Below are 16,577 nucleotides of genomic sequence, written 5' to 3'. Positions count from 1 at the left end.
TCTAGAACGAGGACATGTGAGACAGGTGAGGGGATGTCCTGGGACGAGGACAGGTGAGGCCAGGTGAGGGATGTCATGGGACGAGAACAGGTGACGACAGGTGAGGGATGTCCTGGGACAAGGACAGGTGAGGACAGGTGAGGGATGTCCTAGGACGAGGACAGGTGAGGCCAGGTGAGGGATGTCCTGGGACGAGGACAGGTGAGACAGGTGAGGGGATGTCCTGGGACGAGGACAGGTGAGACAGGTGAGGGATGTCCTGGGACGAGGACAGGTGAGGCCAGGTGAGGGATGTCCTGGGACGAGGACAGGTGAGGCCAGGTGAGGGATGTCCTGGGACGAGGACAGGTGAGACAGGTGAGGGATGTCCTGGGACGAGGACAGGTGAGGCCAGGTGAGGGATGTCCTGGGACGAGGACAGGTGAGACAGGTGAGGGATGTCCTGGGACGAGGACAGGTGAGGCCAGGTGAGGGATGTCCTGGGACGAGGACAGGTGAGACAGGTGAGGGATGTCCTGGGACGAGGACAGGTGAGGCCAGGTGAGGGATGTCCTGGGACGAGGACAGGTGAGACAGGTGAGGGATGTCCTGGGACGAGGACAGGTGAGGCCAGGTGAGGGATGTCCTGGGACGAGGACAGGTGAGACAGGTGAGGGATGTCCTGGGACGAGGACAGGTGAGGCCAGGTGAGGGATGTCCTGGGACGAGGACAGGTGAGACAGGTGAGGGATGTCCTGGGACGAGGACAGGTGAGACAGGTGAGGGATGTCCTGGGACGAGGACAGGTGAAGACAGGTGAGGGATGTCCTGGGACAAGGACAGGTAAGGGATGTCCTGGGGCGAGGACAGGTGAGGACAGGTGAGAGATGTCCTGGGACAAAGGCAGGTGACACGTGTCCTGGGATGAGGACAGGTGAGGACACGTGAGGGATGTCCTGGGGCGAGGACAGGTGAGGGATGTTCTAGAACGAGGACATGTGAGACAGGTGAGGGGATGTCCTGGGACGAGGACAGGTAAGGACAGGTGAGGGATGTCATGGGATGAGAACAGGTGACGACAGGTGAGGGATGTCCTGGGACAAGGACAGGTGAGGACAGGTGAGGGATGTCCTAGGACGAGGACAGGTGAGGCCAGGTGAGGGATGTCCTGGGACGAGGACAGGTGAGGCCAGGTGAGGGATGTCCTGGGACGAGGACAGGTGAGACAGGTGAGGGATGTCCTGGGACAAGGACAGGTGAGGACAGGTGAGGGATGTCCTGGGACGAGGACAGGTGAGGCCAGGTGAGGGATGTCCTGGGACGAGGACAGGTGAGACAGGTGAGGGGATGTCCTGGGACGAGGACAGGTGAGACAGGTGAGGGATGTCCTGGGACGAGGACAGGTGAGACAGGTGAGGGATGTCCTGGGACGAGGACAGGTGATGACAGGTGACGGATGTCCTGGGTGAGGACAGGTGAGGACAGGCCGTCCCCATCTGGGATTCATAGCCGAGCCTGGTGTGCGGCCCTCTCCGGCCTTCCGCTGATGCTCCCGACCCGGTGGTGACTTGTGTTCGTGGACGTGGTCAGAGCGGGTCGTTCCCTGAGCGCGCCGTGAGGACTCCTGGCCTTCCGGGAAGTCCTGCCCACAGCCCCGTCCCGGCTCAGGTGCGTCCGTCGCCCGCACGGGCCCACCTGAGTGGGCCGGGCTGCTGCTAGTGGGCGGACAGACCCCGCGGGCCCCCTTGGCGCCTCCCCGTGACCCAGAAGCGTGCCCATCCCTGACGCGGCTGTCGGGCACGTGCAGGGCGGGGCCTCGGCCCGAGACACGGGGTCCCGCGTCGCCGGGGGTCCGGGCGCTCCGCTGACGGCCTTTCCCCTGCAGGTCATACAGAGGATCTTCTACACCGTCAACAGGTCCTGGTCGGGGAGGATCACGTGTGCGGAGCTCCGGAGAAGCACGTTCCTGCAGGTAGGCGGCCGGCCAGCAGGGACGCAGGGCCTACGTACACCCATTATTCATACCCACCTGCCTTTCCGTCTGCCATCTTGCGTTCTGACCCTCCTCCGTCCTCCTGCATCCTCCTCCATCCAACCTAGACCGTCCTCCATTCATCCTCCACCCTCCTCCTTCCATCTTCCACCGTCCTCCATCCCTCCTCCACCCTCTCCACCCATCCTCCACCCTTCTCCATGCACCCTGCATCCATTCTCCACCCTCCTCCACCCATCCTCCACCCTCCTGCCTCCATCCTCCACCCGTCTCCTACCCTTCTCCACCCATCCTCCACCCTCATCTCTCCATCCTCCGACCTTCCTCCCTCCGTCCTCCACCCTCCTCCCTCCATCCATCCTCCACCTTTCCATTCTCCCTCCACCGTTCTTCCATCATTCTGTTGTTCCGTTCTTCACCCTCCACCCTCTACCCAACCGTCTACCCAGCGACCTCCCAGCATCCATTGCAGGACCGTGGGAACTGGGGTGCGGGGTGCCCTCCTCACTCGGGTTCTGCGGACGTGTGGACGTTAATGAGGACGGGGCTGACCCGTCCTCATCAGGAGGCCGCAGCGGTGAGAGCGGGGACGCCCGCAGGACTGCCTCTCGCAGCCAGCGGCAGCCGCGCCGGGTCTCGGGCCGGACCCTCGCCTGGGTGGGCTCCTGACCCGGGTGCCGTGCTCCCACCCCTCGGGCCTGTTGTGACATAAGCTGCCCGGCGGTCCCACCCACGAGGGGCCCCCTCCCGTGGGGATCGCGCCGAGAGGAGGGTAGCAGGTTTGTTGGGTTTGTGTTGGCAGAACGTGGCGCTCTTGGAAGAGGAAGCAGACATCAACCAGCTGACGGAGTATTTCTCGTACGAGCACTTCTATGTGATTTACTGCAAGTTCTGGGAGCTGGACACGGACCATGACCTTCTCATCGATTCCCAGGACCTGGCCCGGCACAATGACCACGGTGAGCTCGCGGCCTGCGTGGGACAAGGGGGCCCACGAGCATCGGCCCCTTGGGTACTCGGCTCTGGCCGGTGCCACTGGCCATGGCCGCCTCCCCCGGGCCTGTGGCCCGATGCCTAAAACCGCCTTCCTCTCCCGTTCACCTCTCCTGTCTCCGGGAGTGGTCTGTGGTTGCGGGACACACACGGGAGACGCCGGACGTGCACGCGTGAGACAGGAACACACGTGGCACTTGCAGGGCATTCGTGAGACACGGACATACATGCAACCCGCAGCGCACACGGGATATGGAGACACACGAGACGCTCGGGGCACAATACGTGAGACGGGCGGACACGTGGGACGTGCAGGGCACACACGGGGTAGACACGGGACGTGCGGGGCACAGCACTAGAGACGGGGACGCACGTGGGACACATGCACACAGAAGACGGCAACACGTGGACACGCGGGGGGCCGACCTGCCCACGTAAGCCAGCCCCACCTGTGAGAGCGTTGGGGCCCACAGGGTTGTCTGACGTGGGCGGCGGCAGCCAGGCAGAGGGGGTCAGAGGTGACTTCTTCCCCTGCAGCCACAAGGTACATTTCCTTCGAGGCTCCATGTTTTCAGTCTCTGGATCTCCACATCCAAGTGAGAGGGCATATTTCCTGGGGCTGCCATAGCACAGGGCCTAAAGCAATAGAACGGTATCCTGTTTTTGTCTGAAGACCAAAACTCTAGAGTCAAGGAATTTACGAAGCAGCGATGCCCAGGACGGCTGTGCAGAAGTTTCCACACAAACCAGGGCCATCCCGCGGCAGGAAGTTCTCCTCCTCCACTTCTGCAGACCACAGTCTGAGATCCAGGCAGGGCCGCTGAGATCCAGGCAGGGTAGGGCTGCTGAGATCCAAGCAGGGCAGGACCGCAGAGATCCATGCAGGGCAGGGCCGCTGAGATCCAGGCACGAGGACCGCTGCGATCCAGAAGGGGCAGAAACACTGAGATCTAGGCAGGACAGGACCCCTGAGATCCAGAAGGGGCAGAAACACTGAGATCTAGGCAGGACAGGACCCCTGAGATCCAGGTAGGGCAGGGCCACTGAGATCCAGGAGGGGCAGGGCCGCTGAGATCCAGGAGGGACAGGACCACTGAAATCCAAGCAGGGCAAGACCACTGAGATTCAGGCAGGGCAGGACCACTGAGATCCAGGAGGGACAGGGCTGCTGAGATCCAGGAGGGGCAGGATCACTGAGATGCAGGCAGGGCAGGACCCCTGAGAACCAGGAGGGACAGGGCTGCTGAGATCCAGGAGGGATAGGACCACTGAGATCTAGGCAGGGAAAGGCCACGGAGATCTAGGCAGGGCAGGACCACTGAGATTCAGGCAGGGCTGCTGAGATCCATGCTGGCAGGACCACTGAGATCCAGGCAAGGTAGGGTCGCTGAGATCCAGCAGGCAAGGCTGGTGAAATCCTGGCGGGGCCGAGCCGCTGAGATCCAGGCGGGGCAGGACCACAGTCCCTCCAGAGGCTCCAGGGGAGGCTCCTTCCTGCCTCTTCCAGCTTTTGAGGCTCCAGGCATCCCTGGGCTCGTGGCCGCGTCCCTCCCGTCTCTGCCTCCGCCTTCACGTGGCTTCTCCTCTGTGTCTGCGTCTCTCTTCTGTCTCTTACGAGGACGCTCATTGTCTTGGGGCCATCTTGATCATTCAGGGTGACTTCGTTTCAGGTCTTTCACTTAATCACGTCTGCAAACACCTGTTGCCAATTAAGGACCCACCTCCGGATGCCAGGAACCAGGATGCAGGCGTGTGTTTTGAGGAGACACAGTTGAGCCTCTTGTAGCATCCGGTCATTTCGTATCAGGGCGACATTCATTGGCGTAGCATGAAATGGGAGACGTGGACAGACGCTGTCTTCGTTTCCCTGTCTTGTGGGCACGGTGCTTGGAATGGGCTGCTCTGGGCCCCACCCCAATTCGTTTTTGGAGCCACGCCTCCCAGGATCCGAGAATGGCCCTGTCAGTGGAGGTGGGGTTTTTAAAAAGAGGGGATTAAGGTAAAGTGAGGTCGGTCGAGTGGGCCCTGATCCCACAGGGCTGGCGTCCTTACGAGAAGAGGGGACGAGGACACAGGCACGCACAGAGGGGTGACCGCATGAGGACACGGGGAGAAGACGGCGTCTACACGCCCAGGAGACCGGCCTCAGGAGGAAGCAGCCCTGGGAGAGGATGAATGTGTGTTGTCGGAGCTCCCGGCTCAGTGCCGGGTCGGGCCCGGCACCTCCGCTGACCGATGTGGTCACCTCCCCCCTGTCAGGGGTCAGCTGGACGCGTTTGGTTTTGATCACGAAGGGAGACAGTTGGGAGTCGGGGCACCTGGAAGCGGGAATAGACACGTGTCGTGCTCTTCCCAGCGCGTTTCTTCTCGGAGCACCCAGGTCGGCTTTCCACTCTCGCGGCTTGGATTTGGGCTCCGTCCGTGGGTGGCACCCCGGGGAGGACACGTGCGGGACTCGGGCCCTCTGTGGCACCTCCGCCCGGCCCGGGTCTCGGCGTTCCTGACCCGAGCCCGCCCGGCCGGCCCCGCTCGCGTGAGGTCGGGCCGTGACCGCAGGCGTGCGCACGTGGCTCACGGCCCGACTCCGTTTCCACAGCTCTGTCCACCAAGATGATCGAGAGGATATTCTCAGGGGCGGTGACCAGGTACGTGTGACAGCCACCGCTTCTTGGGTTTTCTGGTGATTGCGCCCCGTGTTCTGAGCCCTGTGTCCCGTTCTGTCTCATTCGCTGCCTCATGTGAACTTGTCCTGTGTCGAGCATGAGTGCTCTTGTCACGTGAGGTCATGAGGAGGACACGCGTGCTGTTGTCACGCAAGGTCATACGTAAGGGAGGATACTTGCCATCGTCACACGAGCTCCTGGGAAAGGGAGACATAGGTCTGTCGCGTGATATCAGAGGGGACACACACGCGTCTGTTATGTGAGATCATAAACGAGGGGACGCGCGTCTTTGTCACATGAGGTCCGAAGGGGGCGAACGCTGTTGTCACAAGAGGTCATCAGTGAGGGGTGGTTGAGGACGGCCCCGTGTGGGTGGGTCACGTCAGGCCCGGGGCATGTGAGGGAGCCCTGGAGTAGGGCCATCGGAGGCCACGCGGTGGCCCTGACCGAGGCCGTGCGGCCACCCCTGCCCCATCCGTGGTTGCAGGGTAACCCCCCCCCCCCCACCGTGGGGGCGCGCGTCCTCTCGGGCCTCCCCCGGCGGGAGCCAAGTGCAGGACGGGGCCAAACGCCAGGTTCCACTCCCGGCGGGGAGCGGGCGGGGACGTCCCGCCTCAGGCCACTTCCCCCTGACCCCGTTTCGTCTGCTGCTCTCGGCCCGGAACCCAGGGGCAGAAAAGTACAGAAGGAAGGAAAGATCAGCTACGCCGACTTTGTCTGGTTTCTGATCTCTGAGGAAGACAAAAAAACTCCAACCAGGTACGCGTTGCGGCGCTGTCGCGCGGTCTGTTGGGTACGGCGCTCGGAAGCCCTGGGGTGGCGGTCGTCCCCGAGCGTGGGCGCCAGCAGGGCCGCGTCCCGGCGAGGCCGGCCCCGGGCCCGGGGAGGGGTGGGGGGGGCCGGGCCGGGGTCCTCGCGTCCCGGACGGCCGGGCTGACGGAGGCTCGCCCTGACCTGCCGTGACCGCAGCATCGAGTACTGGTTCCGCTGCATGGACCTGGACGGGGACGGGGCCCTGTCCATGTTCGAACTGGAGTACTTCTACGAGGAGCAGTGCCGCAGGCTGGACAGCATGGCCATCGAGGCCCTGCCCTTCGAGGACTGCCTGTGCCAGATGCTGGACCTGGTGAAGCCCCAGAGCGAAGGTAACGTCCCGTGTGAGGAGACGCTGCTGCCCCTAGAGGGAAAGGATGCCCCCCCATGTGAGATCCCCCCCCGTGTGTCAGGAGATGCCCCCCCGTGTGACAAGAGCCCCCCCCCGTGTGTCAGGAGATGCCCCCCCATGTGATGAGATTCCCCCCCCGTGTGAGGAGATGCCCCCCCGTGTGTGAGATGCCCCCCCCGTGAGATGTCCCCCCCCCCCGTGTGGGAGGAGATGCCCCCCCCCCGCGAGTGAGATGCCCCCTCCGTGTGTGAGGAGATGCCCCCCCCCGCGAGTGAGGAGATGCCCTCCCCCCCGTGTGTGAGATGTCCCCCCCCGTGTGTGAGGAGATGCCCCCCCGTGAGGAGATGCCCCCCCCGCGAGTGAGATGCCCCCTCCGTGTGTCAGGAGATGCCCCCCCGTGTGACAAGAGCCCCCCCCCGTGTGTCAGGAGATGCCCCCCCGTGTGACGAGATTCCCCCCCCCGTGTGAGGAGATGCCCCCCCGTGGTGAGATGCCCCCCCCGTGTGTGAGGAGATGCCCCCCCGTGAGTGAGGAGATGCCCCCCCGTGTGTGAGATGCCCCCCCCCGTGTGAGGAGATGCCCCCGTGTGAGGAGATGAGCCCCCGTGTGAGGAGATGCCCCCCCGTGAGTGAGGAGATGCCCCCCCCCGTGAGTGAGGAGGTGCCCCCCCGTGTGTGAGATGCCCACCCCGTGTGTGAGATGGCCCCCGTGTGTGAGATGCCCCCCCCCGTGTGAGGAGATGCCCCCCGTGTGTGAGATGCCCCCCCCGTGAGATGTCCCCCCCCGTGTGTGAGGAGATGCCCCCCCCCGCGAGTGAGATGCCCCCCCCCCGTGAGGACATGCCCCCCCCATGTGTGAGGAGATGCCCCCCGTGTGTGAGGACATGCCCCGCCCCCGTGTGTGAGGAGATGCACCCCCAGTGTGTGAGGAGATGCCCCCCCCGTGAGTGAGGAGGTGCCCCCCCGTGTGTGAGATGCCCACCCCGTGTGTGAGGAGATGCCCCCCGTGTGTGAGGACATGCCCCGCCCCCGTGTGTGAGGAGATGCACCCCCAGTGTGTGAGGAGACCCCACCCCTATGAGAAGATCCCCCCCCCATCCCGTGTGTGTGAGGAGATGCCCCCTGTGGCGTGACATGTCCCTCCCCTGAGATGAGATGCCCCCTGCTGTGTCGGGGAAGGACCCCTGGGACCTGTGAGGGGCCACCCGTGTGGGATGTTCTCGGTATCGGGGTGCCCCCCCTTGTGGGACGTTGCCCCGCGGGAGGAAACGTGCCCCTGTCATGGTGATGCCTCCTGTGTAAGGGACCCCGAGTGAGGGGCCGCTCTCCCTGTGAGGTGGGACGCCTCCAGGTGCGGGCAACTGCGCTTGAGCGCGGGTCCCCCCCGTAAGGGACATCCCCGTGTGACGCGGGGTGCCCCCCCGTGTGAGAGACGCTCCCGCGGAGGAAGACAGGCCGTCTGATGCGAGGGACGCCCACGCGAGGGACGCCCACGCGAGGGACGCCCACTCTGGTACCGGCCGGCCCCGCCCCGAGTCGGCCAGCCCCGCCCCGAGTCGGTGACGCGGTGGGCGGGGCCTCGGGGAGGGCTGGGACCAACCACATCGCAGGACCCCACCCAGGGCAGGGGCAGCTGCTGTTGCCCCTGGTCCCGTGGCTTCGCTTCCGGCGCCCTCCCAGGCCCCAGGGTCCCCTCAGCCCTCACCTGTGAAAGGCCCTGGGCTGTCAGCTGAGGACCCCCGTCCCGCCCGCCCGCGTCGGGAAGGTGGATGTCCCTGACCCTGGGTCTCCCGCGTTTCCCACCTCGGCGAGTCGGAGCCCAAGCTCCCGGTGTGGGACAGCACCGTGGACACCGGCCCCCCCCCCCTGCCCCGACCGGCTCCGGTCCCTGCCCCTGGCGCCCACACCGCGGGGTCGGCCAGGGAGTCGGGGGGGAGGGGGGTCCCCCCCTGACACCCCTCAGCTGAGAAGCCCGTGACCAACGGGGAGGCCCGCGGTGGCACAAGGAAGGACCCCAGGGCACCTTGAGAGGGACGGAGGGAGACTGTTCCCGGGCCGTGAGGCCGCCGTTAGTCTTGTGTTTCCGTGTCCGGAGGAAACACGGTCTTGGGGTGTTCGCCGTGTTTGCCCCTCATCCCGGGGTCCTGGCCGCAGCTTGGGGGCCCTGCTGCCGTCCCCGGTCGTTGGCTCCGTGATGTGGGTGGCGGGCGCCCCCTGGTGGCCGAGGTCCTCTCTGTTCCTGCGCTCCTCCTCCACGTGCGTGCGTCCTCTCACCCATTCCGGGCCACACAGGACCCCAGGCCTCTGGTCCCCGCTGCCCCCCCCCCAGCCGTCCGCCCACACCGGGGACCCTCTGTTGTGAGTGTTCAGGACCCAAGCCTCTGGTCCCCGCAGCCCCCCCCTCCAGCCGTCCGCCCACACCGGGGACCCTCTGGTGCGAGTGTTCAGGACCCCAGGCCTCTGGTCCCCGCTGCCCCCCCCCAGCCGTCTGCCCACACCGGGGACCCTCTGGTGCGAGTGTTCAGGACCCCAGGCCTCTGGTCCCGGCTGCCCCCCCCCCCCCCAGCCGTCCGCCCACACCGGGGACCCTCTGGTGCGAGTGTTCAGGACCCCAGGCCTCTGGTCCCGGCTGCCCCCCCCAGCCGTCCGCCCACACCGGGGACCCTCTGGTGCGAGTGTTCAGGACCCCAGTCCTCTGGTCCCGGCTGCCCTCCCCACCCCCCCCAGCCGTCCGCCCACACTGGGGTCCCTCTTGCGCGTGTGTGTTTTGCCCAGTTGTGTCACAAAGTGCAGTTTCTCTGCGAGTTAGGACGCGTACCCCCCGACGGACCCTCGTGAACGCGCCCCCGGGAGTAACCGTCTTGAAAACGCTTCACGGCCCATAGGGAAAATCACGCTCCACGATCTGAAAAACTGCAAACTGGCCAACGTGTTCTTTGACACCTTCTTCAACATCGAGAAATACCTCGACCACGAACAGAAGGAACAGGTGTCCCTGCTCAGGGTGAGCGTGGCAGGCGTGGCAGGGAGCGCGTGGGGTGGCGGCCGCGTCTGCGCCGCGTGACGCCCGTGTCTCATCCAGGAGAGCGAGAGCGAGGGCCCCGAGCTCTCCGACTGGGAGAAGTACGCGGCCGAGGAGTACGACATCCTGGTGGCCGAGGAGGCTGCGGGAGAGCCGTGGGAGGACGGGTGAGTGCGTGTGCGCGCGGGGACGCGGGGACAGCCGGGCGGACGCGGGTGCCGAGCGGCCGGCGGGCGCCTCCTTTCAAACCACACGTGCCCGACCCCGGACGGGCTCCGTCCAGAGCCGGCGACTCCCGGGGCCGCCCCCTGGCTCCGGTGGGGCCTCTGACATCCGTGTGACGAGTGTCTGCCCCCACGAGAAGGGACCCCGTGGGCCGGGAAAGGCAGCTGCGGGTGTCCCGAACCCGAAATGGAACTGGCGCTCCCCGCGCGGCCCGGACACAAACCCCGCCCTGGCAGAGCTCCACCGCCAGGGCCCTTCCCCAGGCTCTGTGGCCACGCGGGGACCCGGGAGCGAGTGCCCACCCGCCCGCCCCCTCCCCGGAAACAGCCCCTCAGTGCTGCCTCCTGTCCCCTCGGGCTGGGACCTGCGAGCGGCAGCCAGGTCGGCCCAGAGCGGGCCCTGCAGCGGGGCCGCGTGAGGCCTGCCGCCCAGGGCGCGATCTGTCCCCTTCTGTCCCCCACGCCCACCCCGATATGTGCCGCGTGCTCCCCAGGACGTGACCTGCCGAGCCGTCCCCCTCCCCCACCACGCTGAACGGGGGCCCGGGCGGTGATCCGGGCGGGGGGCTCCCCGAGGGGCCTGGCAGGGGGGACGCACTGCGGGGCTGGGGTCTGAGAGGCCAGCTCAGGAGCTGGGACCCAACACACCCTCACGGGGCCACCGCAGTGGGGAATCTCGTCTTTGGTGTCTGCACCTGAGGCCCGTGGGGGGACAGGGGCATCGGGGCCCAGGTGCGGATGGATGCCCTCTCACCCGGGGCTGACCGCGTGTGGCATCGGCGGGCATCTGCTCCCACGAGCGTGGCTGGGCGCGCAGGGTGCAGAAGGTGGGGGCTCAGGCACCCCAGCCTCCACGCAGGCACCCGACAGGCTCAGGCGGCACACGGGCTCTCTGCTCCCGTCAGGGCTCTTCACCCACCCACCCCCTGCCCCCTCAGGGCCGCCTGTCCCCCGGGTCAGGGTCACACGGGGTCAGGAGCGGGGCCCGCGTACGAGAGGCACCCCCCGCCCCCCGTTCGGCGGCCACGGGGCCGCCAGGGTCCTGACCCCCAGTCCCAAGAGAGTTTGAGATCCAGCAGGGCGTGCGTCCGTCACCCCCAAACCCCTCCCCACCTGGGCCCCTGGCAGGTGCTGGCCTTCGGCCGGCCGTCGTGCATTTCCGGGCCGTCACGGAAGCGCACCCCCACGTCCCTCCACACCGCCTCTGCGGGCCCGAGGTGCGGCAGAGCCGTGCCGTTCACCGTGCTCGTGGGGGGGCCCCTTCTGTGCCGCGGGCGACCCCCCACCAGGTGACCCACGTTGGGTGGCTTCCCCTCGGTTCCGGGCCGACGTGAACCGTTGCCACCGGCCTCGTGCAGGCGTGCTGTCACAAAACAGACGGAAGTTTCGATGACTCGTGTTTGAGAATCTCACCGGCGTGGAGGTGTTGGGCCTCTCCGCGACGCCGCGCTCCCTGATCCGCAGACGTGCGCGCTGTCTGCCAACTTGGGTCTCTGACTCTTCTGCCGGGAGGTGTTTTGTGGTTTTCAGCACGTGGATCTTCTCGCCTTCTGTCACAGAAGGGCTTCCTGATGTTGGGGTGTCGGGAAGGTGGGGTTTTAAGATTTACTCTTGGGGCGCCTGGGTGGCGCGGTCGGTTAAGCGTCCGACTTCAGCCAGGTCACGATCTCGCGGTCCGTGAGTTCGAGCCCCGCGTCGGGCTCTGGGCTGATGGCTCAGAGCCTGGAGCCTGTTTCCAATTCTGTGTCTCCCTCTCTCTCTGCCCCTCCCCCGTTCATGCTCTGTCTCTCTCTGTCCCAAAAATAAATAAACGTTGAAAAAAAAAAAAATTAAAAAAAAAGATTTACTCTTGAGAGAGAGCGGGAGCATGAGCAAGGCAGGGGCAGAGAGAGAGCATCCCAAGTAGGCTCCCGGCTGTCAGCACAGAGCGCGACGCATGGCTCGAACCCACGAACTGTGAGATCGTGAGCCGAGCCCAAGTCGAGAGTCACACACTTAGCGGACTGAGGCACCCAGGCGCCCTGAGGAGGTTCGAAACTTGCAGCATACCGCTGCGCGTTGCTGGCGACCCCCGTGGGGCTTACCGACCTTGCGCTTGCCTCTTGTAACCGTACCAGGTGGCCGCGTAAGCGTGTCGTGGGTGGGCGGGGGCCTCTGCGCCGACAGGCACGTGGCCTGGAGCAGCACGCTTCGATCTCCTCTCCGCCGGCCCGCGGCACGGCCTAGAACGTCGGCTGCGACGCCGACCGCAAGTCGGCACGCGTCCCTGCCCTGTCCCCAGTCCTTCGTGCAGACGGGTCATCCCGACCAGGGGTCGCGGCGTCCGTCCAGACCCAACGCCGAGTTCCGCCAGGTGGCCTCGGCGCCCACGGCCCGTGGCCACGGGCACTTCACGGAGGGCCTTCCGCAGCTCGGCCCGCGTGGGGGCTCGTGGGGGCCGCCTGCCTCGGCCGCGCCCCAGCACGCTCACGAGCCCCTGCTTGCAGGTACGAAGCCGAGCTCAGTCCCGTGGACCAGAAGCTGAGCGTCCTGAGGTCTCCGCTGGCCCAGAGGCCCTTCTTCGAGGCGCCCTCGGCCCTGGGCACCGTCGACCTGTACGAGTACGCGTGCGACGACGCCGACCTACAGCCCTCGTGATGTGCGGCCGGGGGTCCGGGCCAGCCGGCTGGACGCGAGGCAGCTTGTGTGTAAAAGTCAAAGCTGTTTGTTGAGCTGTCTTTTATAGAAAATGAAGTGATTTGTAGGAGATGACGAATTTTTATTCGACGCGAAGCGGGTCACGTGGTCATGGAGCTCCTGTCCCCGCCTGGCCAGAACCCCTGGCCGGCGGGCCCCGCTAGCCGTCGAGTTCAGGCGTGTGGACACTTACGCGGCCTGGCCGACGGCTCCCCTCCAAAGGAGCTGCCTCGGGGTCGCCGGCCGTGCGCGGACTTCTGGGTGCCGGGTGGCCCCGTGTTGTTCTCACGGAGTCGGTCGGGAACATTCCAGAAGCCCCGGGACCTTCCGTCTCGTCTGCACGAGCGTCTCCAGGCACAGCCCGGGCCACGATCCTCCGTGCAGGGTGTGGGAGGGTGCGCCCCCTCGAGCGTACTTACGTTTTCATGTACGTGTACAAAACGTGTAAAGTTAACTTTTATTTGGTGTGTATAGCGATTTAAAAACGTTTTACGAGATCACGTTTGTATTTTCAAATAAAGAAGTTACAGACTCTCTGTGCCGGGCCCGGCTCGCCCAGCCCACAACACAGACACAGCACACAAAGGTCACAGAGAACACGGACACCAGGCAGCGACGCTACTGGGGGCACAGGGCAGTGTCACGAGGGAGACTCCGTCTGGCACGGACGGCTCTGGGGATGGGAGGCCCGGCCGAGGGTCACAGGCCCTGGGCCTGGAGCGTCCAGCAGATGGCCGTCCCCGCAAGGCCTGCAGGCGAGGCGCGTGCTCCTGACCCCACGGCCGGGGCGGGGGTGGGGGGGGCAGCGCTTTCCTACAGCAGCTTCCCAAGTCCTGGGGACAGGACTGGGACAGAATGGAAGAGAGGGGACGGGACCGGAGGGGTGGGGGGACGAGACGTCCCACCCAGGCAGCCAACCCCCAGGCCGGGGTCCGACGCACACGCGGGGGGGGGGGGGGGGGGCTGGTTTCTCCGTGCGGGATGCGCGGGGGGGCCGTCCCCCTCTACACAGTGGCCGAGAAGGGTCTGTGGTTTGGCACCAACACGAGATTTGAAGGGCAGAAGGCCCCACCCTGCATGTCCGGGGGAGGGTGGCCCAAAAGCATCCTCCCAGGCCCCTGCCTCAGGTCCACGCAGCCAGTCTGGAGCGTCCCCGTGCTTACCAGACTGCAGGCTCCCCGGGGCCCTCCCTGCCCCGCAGCTGGCCCACAGCGCCGGACGTCACAAAATGCCCGACAGCGAGGCCCTGGGCTGTGACAGGAACAGCCGGCGGCCCACCCAAGCCGCCGCACGTAGGACCGCGAGGACGAGGGACCCAGCACCATGCTCCACGGCGGAGAACACAGCTGGTTCTGGAACCGTCCAGCCAAGCACAGCAGTCGCCTGGAGAGAAAGCTGCCAGCCGGTAGGCACCTGGGTGGGCATCCCAAGGTCCCGGTCAGCGGTCACACAGCCCTCTCCCCACAGAGGGGTTCGGATCCACAGGTGCAGATGGCAGGGGTCGCTGTCATTGCCTAGAGACCTGGAGGGCCCGGGTCGGCCGAACTCGGAGGCCACCGGCTCCCTGACCCCAGGAGTGGGTGGCCACGGGGGACAGAACACAGCAACGGAGGGGGAGCTCCTCACGGGGTGGGGGGTTTCCTCTTCAGTCGGATCCTCCCTGGGGACGGACAGACAGCCCTCAGGACCCACACACAGACACACGGACGGACAAACGGAGAAAGCTGTGCGCACCACCGCCCGGAGCCACCCGGACCCGTCGAGCCGGCAGACCGGGAGTTGGATCTCCGGGGAGCACCCAGAAGGACACGCGCGCACCCCGCACGGGCACAGCGGCCACGGCGTCACCCCGGAGGCCCCGTGGCAGACGAGCCGTCCCGCCTCCAGGGGCCGTGGCTGGGGGGAAGGCAGCCCCCCCGCCCCGGGCACCCTCCAGAACCGAAGCCGGCGCCCCCGCGAGGTCACCTCCCGGAGGCCTGGCCGGCACAGACCCTGCACGGAGATGCCCTCCACGTCCACGTCTTCGTTGGAAGAGTTGTCCGAATCCTCTGACGACAGGAAGTCAACGTCAAAGATGTCCCTGCCAGAGAAGGAGGGGGTTCGCTCGCCAGGGAGACCGACACAGGGCCTCCAGGGACTCTGCCTCCGGTCGGGTCCCTGTCCTGTTGACAGGCCCTGGGGCAGGAGGCCCCTCGGGGAGCAGGGGGCTGGAGGCCCATTTTGCTGCAGGAAACAGGGCCAGAGAGCAGGGGCCCCGCTGGGGCAAGAGGTGCTGGCAGGGGCGGCAGGGTGCAGCGGTGTGGCAAGAGATGGGGAGACAAGGGGGCGGGAGGCAGGGCGGAGGCGGGATGGGATGGAGGAGGGGGGTGTGGTCCCAGAGACGCATGGAGGCCACACGGCCCCCAGGAGGAGGGCTCAGCTGCACCCCTAACACCCTTGTGCCCCTAGTCCACGCTTTGGGCGGCAGGGGGAAGAGCCCCTCCCTGGCTGCCCTCCCCAGACGCAGCGCACCCCTGCCTCGGCCTCAGGCGGGATCCCCCACCCCCCACCCCAGTCGCACCCGCCCCGCCCCGCCCCGCCCGCCCGGCGACAGGAGCACAGCAGCACCCGCGGTGCGCTCACCGCTTGGACTTGCGGCCCCTGGACGGGGTCCTCGGCTCTCGGTCCCCCGCGGAGGAGCTGGCCAAGGTGTCTGGTGTCCAGGTGGAGCAGGTGGCTGCGGGCAGCTCTGCACGGCAGGGAGGGTCAGCCACGCCCGGCCGCCCCGCCCCGCCCGCGCCCTCCACTCCCGACCCCAGGCCCATCCCCTCTCCACTCCCGACCCCTCCTCCTCCCCCACCCGACCCCCTCCCGACCCCTCCTCGCCCCCTCCTCGCCCTACCCCCTCTCCGCTCCCGAACCCTCGACCCCGCCCCTCCCCGCCCCCTCCTCTCCTCCTCTCCCCCTCCCTGCTCCTCCTCCTCGCCCCCGCCCCCCTCCTCCTGCCCCTCCCCACCCCTCCCGACCCCTACTCGCCCCTACCCCCCTCTCCGCTCCGGAACCCTCGCCCCCGCCCCTCCCCCGCCCCCTCCTCCTCCTCCCCCTTCCCTGCTCCTCCTCGCCCCCCCTCCCCGCCCCCGCCCCCTCCCCCTCCTCCTGCCCCTCCCTACCCCTCCTTCCTCCCTCCCCTCCTCCCTTCTCCTCCCCCCTCCCCTCCTCCCTTCTCCTCCCCCCTCCCCTCCTCCCTTCTCCTCCCCCCTCCCCTCCTCCCTTCTCCTCCCCCCTCCCCTCCTCCCCCCTCCCCTCCTCCCCCCTCCCCTCCTCCCCTCTCCTCCCCCCTCCCCTCCTCCCTCTCCTCCCCCCTCCCCTCCTCCCCTCTCCTCCCCCCTCCCCTCCTCCCCTCTCCTCCCCCTCCTCCCCCATCTCCTCCTCCTTTCTCCTCCCCCCCCTCCCCCCCTCCCCCTCCTCCCTCCTCCCCCCTCCTCCTCCTTTCTCCTCCTCCCCCCTCCTCCCCCTCCTCCTCCCCCTCCACCCCCTCTTCCCCCTCTCCTCCCCCCTCCTCCTCCTCCCCCCTCTTCCTCCCCCCTCCTCCTCCTCCTCCCTCCTCCTCCTCCTCCCCCCTCCTCCTTTCTCCTCCTCCCCCCTCCTCCTCCTCCTTTCTCCTCCTCCCCCGTTCTCCTCCTTTCTCCTCCTCCCCCGTTCTCCCCCTCCCTCTTCCTCCCCCTCCCCCCCGCCCCTCTCCTCCTTTCACGACCCCTCGCCCCTCCCCCCTCCAGACCCCCCTCCCCTACCCCCTCTCCGCTCCAGACCCCTCGCCCCCTCGCCCCTCCCTGTCCCCTCCGCACCTTGCGGCCGCTTGCTCTCTTTGCAGATGGCATCGAACG

General features: G+C 66.9%; 2 protein-coding genes across 2 annotated transcripts in view; one reads left to right on the top strand and one right to left on the bottom strand.

Annotated features, from left to right (window-relative positions):
* Positions 1-13,250, top strand: part of LOC124502874 (serine/threonine-protein phosphatase 2A regulatory subunit B'' subunit beta-like) — a 34,148-nt gene extending 20,898 nt beyond the window's left edge. Inside the window, exons 6-13 of the mRNA XM_047067459.1 lie at positions 1,865-1,951; positions 2,775-2,931; positions 5,562-5,610; positions 6,298-6,387; positions 6,598-6,773; positions 9,678-9,796; positions 9,875-9,981; positions 12,525-13,250. Of these exons, the coding sequence (XP_046923415.1) occupies positions 1,865-1,951; positions 2,775-2,931; positions 5,562-5,610; positions 6,298-6,387; positions 6,598-6,773; positions 9,678-9,796; positions 9,875-9,981; positions 12,525-12,675 (936 nt within the window). The 3' untranslated portion in view covers positions 12,676-13,250. The remainder of the gene's footprint in view (positions 1-1,864; positions 1,952-2,774; positions 2,932-5,561; positions 5,611-6,297; positions 6,388-6,597; positions 6,774-9,677; positions 9,797-9,874; positions 9,982-12,524) is intronic.
* LOC124502875 (uncharacterized) lies at positions 13,160-16,571 on the bottom strand. Its single transcript, XM_047067460.1, has 4 exons — positions 16,539-16,571; positions 15,337-15,442; positions 14,706-14,794; positions 13,160-14,373 (listed from the first exon to the last, which is right to left on the bottom strand). Exons 1-4 carry the CDS (start codon positions 16,569-16,571, stop codon positions 13,936-13,938), a joined length of 666 nt encoding a protein of 221 aa, XP_046923416.1. The 3' UTR covers positions 13,160-13,935.
* Between the last annotated feature and the right edge of the window lie 6 nt (positions 16,572-16,577).

The sequence above is a fragment of the Lynx rufus genome, unplaced genomic scaffold (genome assembly GCF_022079265.1).
Source record: "Lynx rufus isolate CCGP_SWC_20201006 ecotype Redwood Valley unplaced genomic scaffold, mLynRuf1.p SCAF_72, whole genome shotgun sequence".
Lineage (NCBI taxonomy): Eukaryota > Metazoa > Chordata > Mammalia > Carnivora > Felidae > Lynx > Lynx rufus.
This window is presented reverse-complemented; position numbering and strand designations above follow the sequence as displayed.

What these genes read in the sequence shown, in the direction of transcription:
- LOC124502875 (XM_047067460.1), bottom strand. Translation starts at nt 16,571, where the DNA reads ATGCCATCTGCAAAGAGAGCAAGCGGCCGCAAG. An exon ending in AGGGGCCGCAAGTCCAAGCG is followed by an intron (nt 14,795 to 15,336) that starts GTGAGCGCACCG and finishes CTTCTCTGGCAG; the next exon opens with GGACATCTTTGACGTTGACT. An exon ending in GGAGGGCATCTCCGTGCAGG is followed by an intron (nt 14,374 to 14,705) that starts GTCTGTGCCGGC and finishes TCCGTCCCCAGG; the next exon opens with GAGGATCCGACTGAAGAGGA.